Source organism: Cinclus cinclus, chromosome 4 (assembly GCF_963662255.1).
Source record: "Cinclus cinclus chromosome 4, bCinCin1.1, whole genome shotgun sequence".
Classification (NCBI taxonomy): domain Eukaryota; kingdom Metazoa; phylum Chordata; class Aves; order Passeriformes; family Cinclidae; genus Cinclus; species Cinclus cinclus.
The window spans coordinates 46,059,769-46,080,085 of NC_085049.1; the positions used below are offsets into that span (position 1 = coordinate 46,059,769).

General features: G+C 36.3%; 1 protein-coding gene across 1 annotated transcript in view; it reads left to right on the forward strand.

Annotated features, from left to right (window-relative positions):
• Positions 1-20,317, forward strand: part of LGR5 (leucine rich repeat containing G protein-coupled receptor 5) — an 87,787-nt gene that overhangs the window by 32,901 nt on the left and 34,569 nt on the right. Inside the window, exons 2-4 of the mRNA XM_062491200.1 lie at positions 4,289-4,360; positions 18,475-18,546; positions 20,125-20,196. Coding sequence (XP_062347184.1) covers positions 4,289-4,360; positions 18,475-18,546; positions 20,125-20,196 — 216 coding nt within the window. The remainder of the gene's footprint in view (positions 1-4,288; positions 4,361-18,474; positions 18,547-20,124; positions 20,197-20,317) is intronic.

A 20,317-nucleotide genomic window follows, 5' to 3' on the forward strand; every position in this document is an offset into this window, starting at 1 on the left:
ACTACTTCACTGAACTTGTTTTACTGGCTTTCTGGAATTCATTGTGAAGTACTCACTTTTAAGATGGTAACTGAATGTTTTTTCAGTGTGTTTATGCCTGGACAATAAAACTGGGGGAAACAAAGACCTGTCATATTTACCTTCTTGAATGCTGTTTTGCAAATGCTCAGAATTTGCTCATCAACTCACCCAGAGAAAACAACAGATGGATGTATGGTGCAGTTTTCAATATTTTCTGGTCTTCAAATATTTAATCAGATTCTTTTAACAAGCTATCAGAGACACTGCATGGTGATTGATTGGCACAGAGTATAAATAAGATATCATTATAGTGAGCCATATTGCCAATGCAGTCACTAAAGCAAAGCTTCTTATCTTTTGAAAATATGAACGTTTCATTTGCTGGTATGTTGCTTTTATAGTCAGCAGCTGGAAACAGGCTGCGGGAATGCTGATGGAAGAAGGAACAATGTGTTCATATCACTGTTCAAAATAGCATATTACCTTTTCAGTACAGTATGACAGTTCATGGTGGTTTTCACCAACGTAGATGTGGGACTATGGCTGTCTCTATTCAGAGCATTTTTCAGTTAGGATATACACTTACCATATTGCTCCTACTGTCATCAGTGGAGTTTGTAGGCACTGTGATTCTGGGAGATGGGAGTAGTTCAGTTACACTGAGTTGTTTAAAGCTTTTCAGTATTCAAATAATTCTAAGTTTTTCATCACTGTAGTTTGTAAGAGTCTACCAAGATTTGATACAAAAACAAAACCATTCCACTGAGGATAGTTAAAGTTCCAATACCTTGATTTTAATATTTTTAAGCACTACATTGCAAATGCTGATGTGGAAGCCAGCTTTCATCTTCTTCTCTTTCCTGGAGAGAGCAAATTGCTAATTTTTACAGACCAGCACTGAAAGGAGAAATCAGAAAACCCATTTGAAGGAAAGAACCCATCTTACGTGCAGGACATAAGACATACCCACTGCAATTGTGATTTGTTTTCACAGTAATTATTATATATAACCCTAGAGTTTATCCCCTAGTTGTTTCTGGCTGTTAGTTGTGCTTGATCTAGCTAATGGCTGTAAATCTCATCCTAGCCATGTCTTCTTGGCAGGATGGTCCAAAATGGTAGCAAACCAAATTGCTAAGAATCTCCCTTATTTGTCTCTAGAGCACTGTGAGGAATTTCTGCTCAGAAGCCCAAATTTTGCAGTATTGCTCACATGAGACCCAGTGATTATTGCATTGCATTAACTCTTTTTGTTTGTCTCACCTCTCTGAACATCCCCTTAGAAGTAACTTTGTGTCATGGCACTTCTCTCTCTTAGTCATTCCAGTGAACAAAAATTTTATTAAATGCATCCATGGTAATTCTGAAACAAAAGAGAATATTCTGGATCTAAAAACCATGAGCACAGATGAACTACTGCTTTGCCAGTGTAAAGGATGTGTGGTTTTTTAGGGAGAAATAATGTCACCTATTTAGCCAACTGATCCAGCTGGAAGAAGTAGAGAGTTTTGATTTCTGTGCCTGAAAGTTTCTCAGATTTTCCAGCTGTGTCAGCTAGGCTCATCGAATACATTACCTCTCACTAGCATTGTCTGCCTTATATTCTTAAATCCTTAGAGCTACAGCACAAGAATAGCACATTGCCAACATTGCCCTTTGTGTACATAGATATATGTAAAGATAAGAGAAAGAAAAAATATCACAAGAAAAACCAGCAGTGTATTAGTTGCTGGTATGTTAAAAGCTAATTTAAAAAGAGATTATTGAGACAGCTTGGAGAATAATTTCTGTTACCTCCACCATCCCTGGAAGTATTTAAAAGATGCATAGATGTGGCACTCAGGGACATGGTTTAGTGATGAACACATGGTATGGCTGGGTTAATGATTGGACTGGATGATCTGAAGGGTCTTTTCCAAGCCAGATAATTCCATGATACTGTGAAATATGCATAGGTAATATTTAGTAGTTCAGTTGCATGAAGACACCTTTGCATGTTATGTTCCAAAAAAAGAATCATGTGGGGAAAAAAGCAACCTTTCTAAAAGAAGGAAATTATTTAACTGGTAGGTTTAAAAAAGTTAGAAATTGCTGTGGTGTACACTGGGAAAAAGGAGAGGTTCTCCTCCATCATATGATGTGGTACACATACTTTACCATGTGAGTGGAGTCCAAACAGGAGACTAGGACGTAGCAGTTTACTGTTGGCAAATCTGCCTCTGGGGTCTAAAGATGCTATTAAGGAAAATGCACTTATTGTTGATTTTCTCCTTGGGCATCAAAGCACATAACGAAAGCCACCTTCTCTTGTTCTAATCCTCTTAAGACATTAGGGTCTGGTCAGTAGACTGCTTCTGACTGGTTAGTCATGGGGTTCTGTGGGTGGTACAAGCAGACAAGTACTGCCTACTACTAGTAGAAGTTAATATACTAGAAAAGCAGACTTCAGGTTTGTCTCATCATCCAGAGCATTGGTTAATGCTAGGTTCATAGAATGCCCTAAATACATGTGTATCTGAAGAGGAATCATTCCCATCTTCCACCAGGGCTGACTTTTTAAGTCTAAAATGTGATTTGGCATACTTTCAGAAACCCATTAAGACATGTGTTGAAAAATATCATAATCAAAATGAACTTGTTAAAATATTTGGTTTATCTTAATATTCAGTAGTATATAATTCACTACCTGGATGAGTTTTTCTTTTGCCAAATAAATCCATGTTTTTGTTTCTTTGCCAGAATAAATCCTTTGAGCCTTTATCAAAGTGAAAGGGCAATAACCTGCTAAACAGTATGAAAGAATTAGGTAATAAAGGGTTACAGGAAAAAATGAATTTTATAAGTACACATTTCTCAAATTATACTTTGATTTTGAAGTGAATGCAGAAACCTTACTGAACAGTGATTTGATAATTGTTGTAAAGTATTAACACATTTCCTTTATTTCAAAATCTCTATGTGAAGTATGTTTTTAAATTATACATTTTAAAATTCACCAGAAGATCAAACATCTAAATTAACTATGCTGACTAAAAGCATATATTCTGTAATGTGAAACAGACTGTGAGTAATAAGAACTAGATGGAGTAGGAATAGGATGCCTATCCACCAAAGTACAGATAACTTATTCACCTTGTAAGTTCTCAACAGCTGGAAGAAATAAACTTATCTAAATAGTACCCAAAGTAGCTGGAAACTATAAGCACTGCTGCAAATGCATAGATATGTCTAAGTAGTGGGGAGTTTTAAATTACTGTATAAATTACTGTTTAAATTGCTGTAGACTGTACTGCATAAAATATGCAGGTCACTCCTAATTTTATTTCAAGAATCAACAGAAATTTTGATACAGTGGGTATCTTCCACACCAAATTTTATTATGCAATTTGTTTGCACTCTTGGTGCTCAGTGAAAAGCAATTACAATGATACTGTAGGCATAGGGAAGACAGTGGAAAACAATGAAAAGGCAAGTTAAGAATAAAAGGGTATTATATAAAATTTAGTCTAAAACATATCATGAATGAGCTCTGACAGAGCTGATATGGCTGGTAGTTTCCTGTACCAGGAACTACCATGGAACCCCACCAGGAAGTATGTTACAGAGCAGGATCACATTACACCCTTGTTTTATGGTTCATTTCACTTATTTAATGCAATTTGAGTACCTGTAACAAAAGAGCACTCAAAAAGGGAATGTTTATTATTTGAAAATATGTCTTTTTTGTAAGTGAAGTTGGGTTTTGGGGACACCTGATGTGCGCAGATCAGTATGACCATGCAACAGGCTGTATGGCAAATGCAAAGCGTTTCCATATTCATTAAATGTTAAGGATTATGCAGATAGTTAGTGTCGGTTTGCTTTTGCCAGTCCACTTTAGTAAACCGTGTGTACTACAGTGCTGCAACAACAAAAATCATAGTAATTTTCCTTTACTACTCCAAGTAAATTTTAATATAGTACAGTGGTTTATTAAAATTATGTCAACTAAAAGTGTTGTTTAGTGTTCCAGCTGATTTATAGAGCGTGATAAAGCATTCCAAAATCTCTGGAAATGAGGAAGGAACATGCTACAGCCTGTATTGGTTCAACAAAGCTGTGTTCATATGAAAAGGGAATGTTTAATGTGCTAAGTAGATAATGATTCATCAATTCTGGCAGATGAACTAATTTTTATTAATGTAGTACTTAAAAATGTGTGGAATGAACAGCTGGATGCCACAGCTGTGGCATGCTGTATTAAGTCTCTGTCTGTTTTCCCCTACAGTGATCTCAGTATGAACAACATTACTAAGCTGCCCTCAAACCCTGTGCACAATCTCCGCTTCCTGGAAGAGCTGTAAGTATCATTGTATCCTTGATGGGCATAGTCAGCACTAGACACATTCCTGTGTTTGTCTCTCATACTTACTGTGGGAACCAGATAAAACGGTGCAGGAAAGCTGTCAGCCTGACACTTTTGGCACATGCGGAAACACTTAGCTGAAAAAAAAACCAATTGCTTGTGATTCTGGAAATGAACTTATAAAAGAGTTACCATGAGGCTACAACTTCTCTAAGCAGACACAGAGCCAAACAAATTAAAATTTTTAAACAAGGACTGTTTAAAAGAGCTGGATTGCTTTTTGGAAATAGTTAAGCAGCAGGATATTAAAAGTTTGAATACTGGCTCATGTTTATTAAAATCCCAAGTAAAGCTGTAATCAAAACCAAAACCTGCTGCCTTGTTCTGCCAGTGTCAAGGACAATTGAGTCCACATTTCATAGCATGGAGGCTTCTTGTCCTAATCACTTTTAATTACTGTTTCCTTGCTCTTAAAGTTAACATCCCTGAAGGCTGGCTGTAGAGTGCAGAATCCTGAAAAAGCTTAGTTACGCTATCTACTACATTCACCATGGGGAAAAAGTGCATTGCAAAAACTAGCTGATCAAGCACAACATCAAAAGAGGAATGTTGGCTTGAAGTGATGGTGAACTAACCAAAAGTGAAAAGTACTGTGCATTCATGAGACCTGGATTTGGCAGTGACTCTAGTTAAAATGGCCCAGGCTTAAAAGAAAATTTAGGTTTCTGAGGAGTGATGGAGACTCTATAACTGATGCACCATAGATCTTGTGGAAAAAAGCTGGCACCTGTATTTGCATAAGTACCTCTAAGTATTGATTAAAAGCCTTTTATGAAATGTGGCTTTTAAGTTTTTAGAACTGAAAACCTGATTTGTTTTATTAGCATGCTTAGTTGATAACATGCCATAAAACCCATATAAGATGTGCAAAGTCATGGTGCTACCCTTCTTGCAAAGATATGGTTTGTTTTAAGCTGTGAAATATGTGAAGTCCTCTGCAATTTAGGTGGGTATTGCACTTAAAATTGACGGTCCTTGCTAACAGTCAGTTGAATTTTGCCACCTGGTCTTTCTAGCCAGCATGTACAAAAAAAAAAAATTAAAACCATTTTGTATGCTAACTTTGGACAATATTCAATTTTCAAGCAGGTTTTCCTTTCCTGTCTTATTTTTATTATTCTCTGCACTTTTATTTGGAAAGTTTTATTTTATTGTATTCTTTCTCTCTTCCTTTACTTACTCCTTTTCTTTGGTTATCAATATCTGTCTTGCCATTACTGCAATAATGTAACAAACAGTTACATAAAACAGAGGGATGTCACACACCAAGTTTTAACAATATTCAGTGCATATGGGGTGAATCGTGCCTCAAAGCCCCTGCTTGTGAAGATCTTCATCATGTTCATCATGTTCATATTTACTTGTCCAATCTCCTGTCAGTTGTAATAACCCTATTAAAACCTTCCAACCCAACTGCTCTTCAGCTATTAAAAGAAAGAATTTAAAGAAAATTTTGGGCTTTTTCTGGAAGAAAATTCTAATACAGCCAGGTTACCTCCACTCTTTCATTTTATTATTAGATTACAGAATCACAGAATCAGTGGGGTTGGAAAAGACCTTTGAGATCATCAAGTCCAACCTACGACCTGATACCACCTTATCAACTAAACCATGGCACTAAGTGCCACATCCAGTATTTTTTTAAACACCTCCAGAGATGGTGACTCCACCTCCTTAGGCACCTAAATGCCCCAAATTGTAAGACTTAAGTCAGTGCCTGAGAAACTGTTCTGTGGTGCATGTCATCTTCCTGATCAAGACCTTTCAAAGTGTTCTTGCCTTGTGCTGGGCCTACCTTTTTCACTGGAAATATTATACCTTTATTCTTACAAGCCTCTGCTCCAAATTAAATAATTCCAGTCTTTCATTGCTGGAAGCACCAGCAAGATATTTATTTTTTTTACTATGTTTTGTTCTACATATGTATAATCAACTCTTCCATTTGTTTCACACACTTCTAGAAGTATGAAATAGAAATAGAAATAAATAGAAATAGAAATAGAAATAGAAATAGGCCAATCACTTCTATTTCTCATTAATTTAATCTGTTTCACAGCATTATCTAGTTTGTAAATCCTTCTACTTTGTATTCACTTTTAAAATAAGCTAAAAAATTGAAGCCTTGGAAGATGTGAGGCAGATTATTGTGCTGAGAGACTGTTTCGTGTTCAGAGGCATGCAATACTATTCAGCCTAGTATTACATAGAAAAAGGTATAGACAATGGAAAGGAATTCTTCATTTTATTCAGTTTTAAAGTAAGGGAGAAGAGGCACTGTAGTTCTCATGCTCCCCTGTATTAAGTTTTGAGCAGTGATGATACATATGAATATTATTTTTCAAATCCAGGCATTGCAACTTGATTTTTTTTCTAGTTTACCTGAGGAATCTGTGGTTTTTGTTTGTGTGGCTCAGTTAAAAAGGTATTCTTGAAAAAAATAACTTAGCCCATAATTCAGACATTTTTAGAATATGATTTTATCAGATCTTTACTAAAGCAATGTTTCATAAAATTAAAATCCATCTTAAAATTATCTCTCTGATCTTTGAAGTACACAACAGCAGGAGCTTGAAATGCAGCTTTTAGGGTTTTTCTAGGGTTGAAAAAAGTCTTACTAATCCCTTTATTAGAGATCTGGCTTAAACATCTGATAAAAGCTCAAGTCTGAGCCACTGAATTTTAGCTTAGATGTTATGTCCTCAATGCCTGATTTGGCAATACTATTAAGTGATTACCCTAAAAGAACTGAGGTTTTGTTAAAACAGTTAAACTAATTGATTTGATTCCAAAGCAGTGGCGTGTAAGACAGGTCTGTTCAACCAGTTCTGACCTTCTAGACTGAATCTGATCCACTTTTATAGCCAAGGTTAGACACCTCTGAGACACGCAGCAAACCTGATGATCATGACTGGTACTTGCTCTTAACCAAAGGCTATGATCACTGAAGTAAAGCATATTGAAAGTGTGTTTGAGGTGCATGTTCCTCTGAAAATTTTGGAAAACGTTGAAGACTTGGGAGTTTCTAACTCTCAAAAAAATTAATTCTGAGCAAAATCTTTTATTTGTGAAAATGATGGGCCTTTCAGATTTAATTTTCTCTTGGAGCACATATGACAGAACTCCCACCAAGAAAGAAGTGTTTCAGCTGCTTGATTATCAGCAAGTTGCTCTGCATGAACTTGTACAACACTGTTAAGTCAAATTCTTCATTATAAATTCAAAATAACTGCAGATATTTATCAGTCTGACCAAATCCAAGACTCACTCTAATGTGGATTATTTCTAGACATATGTCATTATACAGGATGTGTAGAATGCCTGTTCTAATAGCACAGTGAATTAGAGTAATGCATGGAAAAATAGTTTTTTTAAAAAATCTAAAGGGTGGGACTCAGTTTTAGAGGCAACTACATCTGAGTGCAGACCTAACATTTTGTGATTAGTTACACTTCAAAGCAGTGCCTGAAACTATTTTATTTTATAAATTAACGTCTCAGTGAAATGTGAGGAAGAAAGCCAATAATAATTTAAAACTGTTTGAATCAGACCTACCTACAAAATCTCTCCAACTAGATATATATGCACATATACATATATATGCATAAATATATATGCACAGACACCCACACAGGCACATATATAAGGCATTCCTTTTAATTTTAAACACAGGAACATTCCATAGATAAGTTAAGCTTCAAGTGATATTTAGTAAATTGCTATTTTTCAGCAACTAAATTGGGTGTTTTAGTAAAACAGAGACAAAAGATCTTTCTTTTACAATTATTTTAATACAGAGCAGGACAGTCCAAAATAACCTCTTTTCTACAAAATCAAGCAATAAAGTCATCCCAAATTATTTGCACTCTACATACAAGTGCAAGAATGTTTTCTGACACATGTGGCTATTTTAAAATAATTTTTAAATCAAATAAATATATCTACAAAGATTTTTAGATTTATCTTGGCATTATTGTTGTGGTCTTTGGGGCGAAAGCGCCTTTAAAAGTACAATTTACTGTAATACGGAAGTGGAAAATTGCAGATACAATATATAAGAGATGCATTATGTGAATCTTACCATGATTTGTGTTGAAATCCCTTTACGCTCCAGAAGTGGTCAAGAAGCCACTGTATATGTGAAAATGAAGTCCTAAATTACCAGGCATGATCCATTATGGGCTGGTTTTTTTGTTTTTTTCTTTTCACTTATCCCTCTGTTTTGCTTTTTCTTGCTGCTAAGAGGTTTTCAATGGGAATTTGGTTATGGGCTAATGGGAATTAGGTGTTCTTTTCCCCACTGACTCTGAGTTGTGGGACTGAGATCTGTAGTCATGCACATTTTTGAAAACTGAGAGCATTTGCTCTTGGGGTCCTGTACAGTCTTTATTTTTGTACTGGTGTAGGAATATTGTGACTAGCATTGAAAACAGATTGTGTACTTTTAGCTAAAACATAAGCTGGTAGAAAACATGAAAATGCTGCAACTATGGTCCAAAACTTTTTAAGAAAGTGGGGGTTTAATGTAATTTACTTCAACAATCTTGGAACATTATCATTAAATACTGAAATATTTCCTAAGGGTTAATCTGCATAAATTTAAAAATCTCTAAGGCAAGAGTAAAAATGCTGGCAAGTGACATGCAGAACTACAATAAAAACAGCGTATCATCTAGTGCTCTCAAACTGTCCACACATTCCAAGTCACTTCAATACCAGTTTTACAGTTCTTGCACAGCAGGATTCAGTGGAGCTGGTCCTGGTGGAAATTGGTTTGTGTCACCTCTGTCAGCTAAATTTTCAAGAACTGTCATTGTTAAATGACTTGTGATCCCCTAGATAATTTCAGAGTGGTGCACGATCTACCACCTGAGCTGCGAATTCAATTTCTTCATATAAATTGCAAATTTGGTTTCTTCACTTCATGTGTGCATCCACGTGGATCAGACTGTGTCACTGTGTTCAATACATGGTGTTTGTCAGTGAGAAGTATCTGTCACCAGCACACTGTCAATTCTGTTGCTGCAAGACAGATTTCATTGATACCTGAGGACTGTGGTTTCCCAACTTTGCTTTAATATAGAGCTGCACACAAAGTCCTGACAGGGGGAAGTGCACCAGTTGCCTTGAAATATGTTAGTCAAAACAGTAAGGGTTACCTAACTAGTTTACCTAGTTAATCAGCATGAAACAACGACAATGGTTTTCTCCCCTAGTTTTTGCATGGACAGTTTAGGTTTTCTAGAAAAGAACAAACCCAAGCACAGAAGATTCTTACTGTATGAGCTAACAGCTTGTAACCTTTACTTCCACAAAACAAGGGCCCTGGTGTTCTGGAGCTCTCATTGGCTTTGATGCCATCCCTTTGATGCCCCCAAAGTGAGTAACAACAAAGAACTCGCCCATGTGGATGTGTCAGCCTGACATCCTGCAAACTGCTCTTTTGGCCATGTTATCAAGAATAACAAGATGAGGAACAGAAAAAAAGGAAAAGAGGGAGAGAGAAATACAACAGAGCAAATGCCTCACTAAATCAGGGCTGCTTGCATTGCTTGTTGAATAGTTTGTGCTGACAGATAATTATTCTGGAAATGTTAATGCAAATTGCACGGAGTAGCCTTGACACTGGAACTGCTGTGGATCTGAGGGGTAAAGGGGAAGAAGGGGAGATGGTGGGGTAGGAAAAAAAAAAGAAAACTTAATATATTCAGATATGCTTGCAAGCAAAAGCAATAAATGTTCCAGGTTGAGATCCAAGAGACCTTGTCAGTGCTGCTGCATTACTCTTATTGAGTGTTGAAGTTTGGTTTTGGCTTGTAGCTTATAAATGCTTTCTGGTACTTGTAATTTATTATCCAGCAAAATTCATTAGGAACTGGTTTAGAACATCAAAAAGAGTCATTGGAAGTGCTTTTTGTGTTTTGCGATCAATACAGATAGTGACATTACACTTAATTAAACTAGGGTGAAGTGTGCTATCTATAGATCCTGAGGCAGGATTTTAATTTAAGTCTTACACATTCTGTGTGTACTGCAGTAGCAAGTATGCAGAAATAATTTCCTTTTTTTTGTCAGTGGAAGTTCAGCCTGTTTGTAGACTGCTTGATTTCACTGCAGTGAGAACTTTTTGTACCTACATGGGTCAATTTTTTTCACTTGCTTAGGATGGATAGGTTTCAGACCACATCACATTTATATCAAATAGGTTCTCAAGCACAGTAGAACCAAATCCTTCCCTCTGAGTAGTTTTTTGAATTTCCAAAAAGGAGTAGCCGTAATTATTCCAGTAATTAATTGCTGTTGCCTCATTGAACCATGCAGAAAAGAGCAGCAATCTCAAAACCTGGATCTACACAATTTGTGTTATTTGCCTATCACACTGAAGTGGCTAAACAGCTAACACATTTTTTATTATTTTCAGTTTGATCATACTGTGTGGTGTTGCAGTACACTTCAGCCAGTTCCTGCTATTAATGATTATTATCCTGCCTTTTCTGATGATACTGACACTACTGGGATTAAACCAAAACCAGCATCAGAAGTGTAAATGACACTTAGGAGACTCATTGTAGGAAATATTATGTATATGATCTGCTGTTTATTGCTCCATCTTGCTGTAACATTTAAATACTGAGAAAGAAATTTTAACAATTTTAAGACCATTCTAAGAGTTGTGATTTGGTGGCAACATTCTTCAAACACAGAAGTAAGCACTCTTAATGATTGTATCCAAGGGATCCACTGTTGGGAATCAGTGTGGGATGTCTTGGCTAATGCTGGAGTCCCTCTGAGAGTTGTCCTTGCTGCAATTGGAAGGCAGGATACCCGTTCAGCAGAAGGACCCCCTTGTCAGCACTGGCTAGGGACAGCTTCACAAAGGAAGAGATCAGTTGTCTTTAACAGTGATTGAATCACAGCCATGCCAGATGCCGAAAGAGTCTGTGCCTTTTATAAGTGGAGAAAGAAACAGCATGTTTTGAACCGTATTCTAAACTGACAAAAATCTATGATCTGTTTCATCAAAGCCAGTTCAAGATCAAATACACACTGATTTCATTCCAACTGCTTTAGGTCTGTTGGAGTTATTCTAGTTTACACCCTATGAGAATTTGGCACAAGCATTTTAAAAGACAATTAGGCCCTAAAGCAAGAGCAGACTGTGTTATATTTGTATTTCCAACTAAACTGTAAGTAGCAATAAATGTAACATACAGCACAATTATGACTTGCACATTCTCCTCCCCTTATTTAAAGAAAGGAGAATATTTTCTTCTTTGATCTCTCTAAGCATCAGATTTTTTAACAGATCATTTGACTCACATTTCTTTTTATATTACTGTAATTTTATAGTTTTAATTAACATGACAGATTGAAATATAAAAATATAATTAAAATACAGACTAACGTTTAAATTCTTATGCTAGCAAAGTAATTCTTTAAAAACTTTTTGAAATATGTGCTATCATCTGTGAATTATTAACACTGTAATTAATCACCCATTAATTTGTACATTTCTATTCCATTGGCCTGAGAATAATCACTAATACATATAAAATTAAAGAATCTTATCTGAAAACTTTAGATTACTTTGATTAAGTGCTGTATGAATATCCATATTGTCAAAGCTTTTTGATGTAAGTAGCATATCATGTTACCTATTTATGTAAGCTGAAGAAAATTAGCTGAAAATATATAAAAAATAATGAAAATATATAAATTCTATATTGGCTGTATATAAGTGGAGTAAATATATGTGTAGTTGTATGCTTGTGTACCTTTAACAAGATTTGACAGGAAACAAAATTGAGACAAGAAGATTCAAGAGTGGTAAATTCTTCCTTGAACAAAGGCAATTTTTTATACCAGAACAAGTTGTTCAATAAAAATATTTGGTTTTTGTTATACTTCCATGTTGTTCCTCCCCAAATAGCTATTTCATCTATTATAAATTGGGGTAGTAGGTTTAGGATTCATAGTAGTGTTATTGGTGCAGCTCCTCAGAGATAAGTCAGTTACTGGCAAATATGATACTGTGGCAGAATGCAAATGAGAGCCCCATTTCTATTTGTGTCAGCAGAAATTTTTCCCCAGACTTCAATGAGACTGATATTTCACCATGGATCTTTATCAGGTATCCAGAACAATTATGGCAGTTGGAGGAGGCAGATCAGGCTTTTAAGAAAGAAGTTTCAAATAACAAAAGAGAGTTTCTTATCTGTACACAAGGTATAAAGGACACAGTCCATGATTGTGTTAATTTTTATGGAATTTTCTACATACTAGTGTTTTAGCAGTAAATTCAGGAAGGTACCACACACAACAGAACAGTCCCATCTTTTGGGGTTTTTCACTGTCTCGGGCCTTCTGAAGTTTCAATTTGTATTCACAAAAAGAAGATTCTTCTACGTGATTTCTTTTCCATTTTGTGTCTGGAGAGGTTTTTAGCTGCAGCATATAATGGAGTAAATGATGAATAGAATATCTGTTTTCTAAGAAAATATACAAATCTAAAATTGGCTGGATTGTGACTCTTGATATTGACCTAGTCATATATATAGATATAGATATAGAAACAGATATATATATATATAAACATATCTATTATAAGATTGTCTTAGCATGTGCAGTCTTGGCTCTTATTCCTTTAATAAAATCTGCAAACCAATTAGTGAACAGGAGTAAAATGCAGAGTCAGAGACCTACAGAAAGGATTCTAGTTCACAGAATTGTTCTTGTAGAAATCCCTCTGTACCTCTGCACAGTTGAAGAATGATTTCAGATTGCAGTCACAATTCCATTCTGTATGGGATATTACGCTACATGGGAACTGATTAAATATAATGCAACACAAGTGATGCAATGATATATAACCTAATCTGTATTAAAGGGCATGCACTGACATTAGTCTAGAAACACTGAGTCAGTCTGGTATTCATACAATAGTTTACTGGCAAATGCTAAGAGTCAAATATGTTTATCAGAAATTTCAGTGTAATGAATTTCTCCTTACTTGTATCTGTTCTGATATACAATTATAACAGTTTCAACTGCATTTTCACTTTTAGTAGTGAAGCTTGACTCCTTTTACTTTGTTTATTCCCATTATATGTTGAGCCACACTGAGATCCAGTGTCATTTATTCTCCTATGTTTCAGCACCTTGCAATATTTGATAAGTAACGTGTCCCAGAAAATTCCATTGTGCTAATCCTGTTAGAACATAGCATGAATATTGATCATTGTAAACATATTCTTTTTACCAAGGGGACAGTCACCTCCCTTTCCCTTTTCTTTAGTTTTGATAATACTTGATTTGGAAATACACTTCGCAGATGCTTGATCAGCATTTGCAGAACTGTATCTCACTTAAGCAGAGAAGGAAAGCAGCCACTACTAATATTGTACTGTCACTGTCTTCTAAAGACTAAGAAGTAGCTGGGTTAGATTTCCTATGGGTTCTTTCTACTGTTAGTGGAAACATGTTTTCTTTATTCATTGCCACAGTTTTTTATCTGTAGAGAAGACTTTTTAGTATTTCAAGTTCACCTTTATCCCAGCAGTTATAGAGGAGATGCTTGGTACCAGGTAAGGTTTGTACTGGTGCAAAAAATATCCACACAAAAAGCTGTTTTGAGTTGGCAAAGAAAAATTATTGTACTAGAAATGTAAAGTTGACTGTTCTCATTCACAACTCATACTTATTTTCTTCTTTCTGATGAATGAAATTTTTCTTTTCAGACAATCAAAGGAAAACAAGAAAAAGGTTTCTGATAATTTTTGGAGCTTTACTTCTCTTGTCTGGACATGTTCTTTTGACTGGATGACTATCATTTCTCAGAACTATGACACTGCAGGAGAGGTCAGAAATGTCAAAGGGGTCAACAGGTGTAGCACTCAAAGGAGAGCCAGACACACCTTGTTTTAGATCTGACCATAGGCCATGAACATGACCTGCAGCACTACAACTATTCCAACAGTGAGCACTGATTGCCAGTGCAGCTCAGTGAAAATGAAAGATACTTTATAAATGACTGCCATTTAAAAGTATAGAGGCCACTTGCTTTTCCCTCTGCCCATTTATTTTACATCTTTTAGAAAGAAACTTGCAGTAGTATCAAAACTATGCCTAAGGCAAAAGTATCCTGACTCCAAGCATAACAAGTAAGAAGTGCTGAAGGAGATATATAGTGGCTCTTCTCTGTAAACTTTTCCAGCCTCCATTAATTTGCTAGATTATTAAAAGCAGTGCAAGTAAAATATAAAGCAACATATGGCAAAAAATAGGCTCCTTTTTGATTACTTTTTCATTAAAGAGTTGTGATATATTTAAGCCTGAATGTGCTTAATGGGATATCTCTAATACAAGAGGTTTTTAAGCTAATACCAGAAATGCTTAAAATAAAAGAACTTTTAAAAATGGATATTCAAAATTGTCTGAACATTAGAAGTCTGCTACTTGGTTATGTTAGTTCAAAAAGCAAACAATTTCATTCCTGCTCTCAGAAATTAGTAACTACTCAGCTATAGAGACAGTGTCCATTTTCATTTGTTTAGGGAAAATCAGACTTACCCATTCAGACTAAAATTATTATTGAAAGTACATCTAAAATTCAGTAAAACACTAGGCAGCTTCCTTCAGATAATTTGGGTAATGGAAAACAAAATCCCTGAAGTGGACAGGAATAAACCCTGGTAGATACTTGATACATACTCTAGTGTCAGCAAAGGGATGAATTTTCCCTTGTGCCAAGGCTGAGAATAGAAACACTGTAATAGCAAGAAAATGCTGCAAGGAAGACATTAAAAATAATCAGGAATAAATAAACCTCATTTCCTGAGCTTTGCAGCATGCCATGAGGGACTGATGTGCCAACTTTTATCCAAGAATACTAAAAGATCTAGACAACCATCCAAATGAATAATTTTTGCTGATTTTTACCAAATACTACAGTGCTGGGGGATACTAATGGGCTGGGAAGGTGCTACTATTGTGCCAGAAGTGGTTTCATAGGGGTGTCTTTGGAAAAGATAGGTGCTTTTGCTGAGCTTGTTCCAGAGAAAATCATGAAAAGTGCATTATGAAAAGAGCATGTTCTGCTGCTGCATCAGCAGAGGAATATCATCTACTTCTAAGTACTGTCTGTAAAATTAGTGAGAGCACTTTTCAAATTGTAAAAATATTTAAAGCAGAACTTCAAGAATGACCTGAGGCTGAAAAAACCTCGTTAGGAATAAATACAGAAGTTGTGCCTACCAAAAAAAATTAACGTGTTATTTCTACATCTATCTGAAGTGTTTGTACAAGGCACTTTTAATAATTAAGAAGTTGTGTTCTGTAAGGAAAAGCAATTGTTTTTTAAAAAGCGTTGGAAACTGAAAAAACCCCAAGAATTTAAAATTACATTTCAGTTTAACGGTTCAGGTAACTACAACTCAGAACAGCTGAGGAATACAGCTGTACAATTTCAAAAAATGCCAAACATCAAGGCTTGCTGCAGAGAGCCACAAAGATGCTCCAAAGCTGGAAAAAGTGAGTATTTAGACATTACAATAAAACTTTAAAACTGCGCAATGTCCCAATCGCATTGTGGCATTGCGTTTACAGCCAGGTGATGCATGCTTGGTAATTGCCACAGCCTTCTCCAGGAGCTCTTAAATAGATCTGATTTTCTCAGCTAGCCCACTTTATGAAGAGTGTTAAGTTCAAACAGGGGGTATTAACATGTGGTGCATTCTGCATTTTGCATTGCCTCGATTATGAGTGAAGAAGGGGTGGCGACCTGAAAGAGAACACTCCTGAGTCTTCAGACATGTTCTGAGGTTTAGCTCTCTGCTCTTTATTGTTTTCCATATGACAGTCACAGCACTAACTGAATTGAAAATCTCAACACCTGCACCTTCCTTTTTTTTCCAGTAAGATTTCACAAACTCATAACTTTCTGGTTAATGCCAAGCTTATGTCCAGAATTGTGTGCAGCCATGTCATTAAAATGGCAGAGCAAAAAGGTGTTGTGAGGGTGAGGTAGTCTTTAGGCTGTATTTTAAACAATCCTATCAGAAAAACTGAAATCAGGATTAGGCAGGTCTCAGTGTCTACTGGTTAGTGATCCACACAAGGCATTTACTTTCAGAAACACAATCTGTTGTGCCTAACCTAGCACATGCCTGCTTGATCCAGGAACAACCCTAAAGTCACTGCCACTTGTGCTCAGAATGAAAGCTGAAGATTGCAAAGGGCCCTCACACATCTGAAAAAAGGCCCTCACATCTGAGCCTATGAGTGCCTCATCTTGGAACAAGAGCGAGACAGGTTTGGTTTGCACATCTGCCTGCAGGAATTCAGCTGCGTGTGCCCAGTTCTCAGATGTCTGGAGATCAGAGCACTACTCTGCAGTGAGAGACAAGCCCAGCAGCTCTGTCTGATGCTGACTGTCATTGCAGAGCACAATTATCTTCATCTGACAGAGAGAGCTAGCTCAGCGTTGCAGGTTACATAGCACAGCAGGGAAGAGCCTTTTCCACTAACTGAAAATTCCTGAAAAGTCTCTGAAGCTAAGATGTAGATGTTTTCTTTTTCTTTTCTTTTTCTTTCTTTTTTTTTAACATATAGCCAAATGTATTTTTTTATTTTCTGTATGAAAGCACTGACTGAAAACAAGGCGTGCACAGAACCCTGTAGTTAGCTAGGGAAAACTCAACCCCAAAAGAAGACTGCATTTAAGGGCCAGTCAGTGCTGGATCTTTGGGACTCCAGTCAGAAGTACTTGGCCTTTTCAATGAACAGTATTGGCAAATCTGGTGCCTGTTTCAGTGGTGTAGGTTCCTTTCTGGCAGCTTGGTACCCAAGGAACTTTCTGGAACTAGTCCTGTGCTCTTTCCTAAGGGGCCAGAGGCTGATTCAAATGTCAGTTCTGATTTCACATCAGCTGGGCTATGGGCACTGCAGTTCTGGTGTGCAATATCTTGGCTGATGGGTTGTACAATTCCACTTGGCTTAACTTGTTCTGCAGAGGGGGTTACATCATAACAATTTGTGGTTTTTGTCAGATGGGAGCACGCACTGGGCCCTACTGACTCAAACTGACTTTACTGGGAAGCTGTCCCTTAGCAGTCAGATTTCCAGGTAGGGTACAGGTGTCACAGCAAATTCAAGCTGAGTTGCAATGTCAGAAGGCTGGACACAAGATTATAGAGCGGGTTGGGTAGGGAGGGGCTTTAAAGACCAGCTAATTCCAGCCCTCTTCCATGGGCAGGGACACCTTCCACTATACCATGTTGCTCAATGCCCCATCCAACTTGGCCTTGAGCATTTCCAGGATCCTCTGGAGTTGCACTGATTTGGAACATGGAAATGCCATTATTTTATATCAAATAGATTCTTTCCTGGACACAAGCCTTACAGTATGATGCAGTCTTTTAATTCTTTTTTTTTTTTTTTTTTTTTTTGTCAGAGTAACATGCTTTACAGAAGTATTTGGTGTGCTTACCTCCATCTGTAAAATACCTGCAGGCAATCTGAGAGCAAGATGCAGTAGAAGAAGGGGAAAAAATTGCCCTACAAATTTTAATTTCAAAATTAACTCTAACCATTGCTATGTAGATATATTTTTATATTTGTGAAAATGAGTGAAATGTTCACGGAAATCATACATGCACAATTCCAGAAGTGCACGCCTGTAAATCCTATGATGATACTGGTTGTCACTACGTCTGTATTTTAGTTGCTGGGATTTTTCTAAACCCTGAAAAGAATATGAAGAATTCAATTTACATTCTAAACCATAAGCCAAATTTGCAATGAAATTGAATTTTTTTTCTCTACAGTCCAGCTCTTAGTGGATCAACTGTGCAGTTACAGGCTTCTATTTTTTTCCGTTTGTTTGTTTGTTCTGATTTTGTTTTTAAAAGTGTATTAATGACAAAACCAAGCTCTTAAGCTACTGCCTCTGGCATCAGTTGCTCAAACATAGCTATGTTGCACTTTTTAGCAACCAAATTAATTCCATATGAAGAGAAAAGCTATTCACTTTTTTCCTTTTTCAAACTTTGCAGACGTCTTGCAGGAAATGGCTTGACATACATTCCTAAGGGAGCATTTGCTGGCCTTTTCAGTCTTAAAGTGCTGTAAGTAAACTGTGTGTTGTTTGATATATTTCTGATTTCCTAAATGCTCTAGGGAACTAATTAACCAGTAAAGTTTTGATCAAGTAAATTACATATTTTGATCAGCTCGTTTTGAACAATTCAATTGAAGATACATATGAACATCATTAAATCTTTGTTTTTTCACATAGAAAGTATCCTAAACAAAAGTTGGAAAACATTAATAGCATTCTAAAAACAACTTGCTCATCAAGTAGATGTCTCTGTACAATATCAAAGGTAAAAATTGGTTCAGTTAATAGTTTTTCTAATTATCTCAAAAGTCCTGATTTCAGCTGAACTTTTCATGATCACACAAAACTGGGAGTTTCCTTTTCTTGAGAGACATGGGAGGGAAACGTTGTATACAACACAATGTAATTTAGAACAGTTCACATTTCATATATTGTTCTTTGCAATGTAATAACTATTACATAAATTATTAAAATATTATAGAAGTGTATTATTTTGAGTAAAAACATAGTGCATATATTTACTAAAAATCCTAGCAGGCTACATCTCACAGTGTTTACACTAGAGGGGAGTTTTGCCTGTAAAGTTCACAGAAGCTTTTAGCAAGAGCACCAGCCTCCTAGCAGTTTCAAGCCGGGCCTGATGCTACTGTGCAATTCTCTACTCAAAAAATACTGAGCAGGAAAAGAAGTATGAAGAGATTCCCACTCCATCTACTTCTAAGTTGGCAGGCTCTAGCTCTTGTTGGCCCAAGCAGATGTAGGCCTGCCAGAAATTATTTCATTTACAATGTCCCGTTGAATATACCTCCTTTTGAAGGCAGCACGTACTACTTCAGATTTAACCACATAGGATATTTATATGTGTAGGAGCTGGTCCAAACAAGGATGTTAGGTAGTATGAATGAAACTATATTCAAAAGGAGGATAATATTCTTTAGGAGTGGAAAGTGATTTTTCAATCTTTGCAAGGTAAATGATGGGATACTTCAGAAAAAGATTTTTCAAGTTTTTTTCAAGATTTTTCTTTAGTTTGAGCAAATTTATTTCACTGAAAAAAAATCAGCAACTTATTTATAGAGATAAAATTTTATTCAAACTAAATCATAAGGGCCTCACATAGTTAAGAGTTGATTTGTCATTGATGCGTTTTCCAGAGTAAGGATTTCAAGACTCAGTCCTTCACAGCTTTATCAGAATAGAATCACTTCAGAACATGTATCAGTATATCTTCTTCACTTCAGAAATATCAGTACATGAGAATGAAAATTTCAGAATCACTGGAGGTAATTGGGAGGTCATAAGCCCTATTGCAAGCGAATCAGATTTATTCTTTTGACTTCCTTAGCTGCTTTGAAAACCCTGCTCAAAGCTGATGTCTAGCTGTTAACAAAGCTAATGTGCTACAGGTATTTGTTTGCTTTGAAGAGAGTGGACCTTTGACAGGAGCAGGGGAATGGACTGTTTGTATAACTTTCTTTGTAACTTTGAAGTAGGACCAATACAAAGAAGGTAAGCTTGGAAGAAAACTTTCTGTAGAAAGAGATTATCTTTACTGTGTTGATTCTGGCTTTTGTGCCAAATGTAGGATGCTGCAGAATAACCAGCTACGCCAGGTTCCTACCGAAGCACTCCAGAACCTGCGCAGCCTGCAGTCTCTGTGAGTATTCCTGATTAATCAATTTGCAACATTGCATGAACAGTAGTATATGATTACCTAATAATCATCTTTTAATATTACTTTGTAAAGTGCTGCATCAGCTTTTTTCTTTTAATTATCT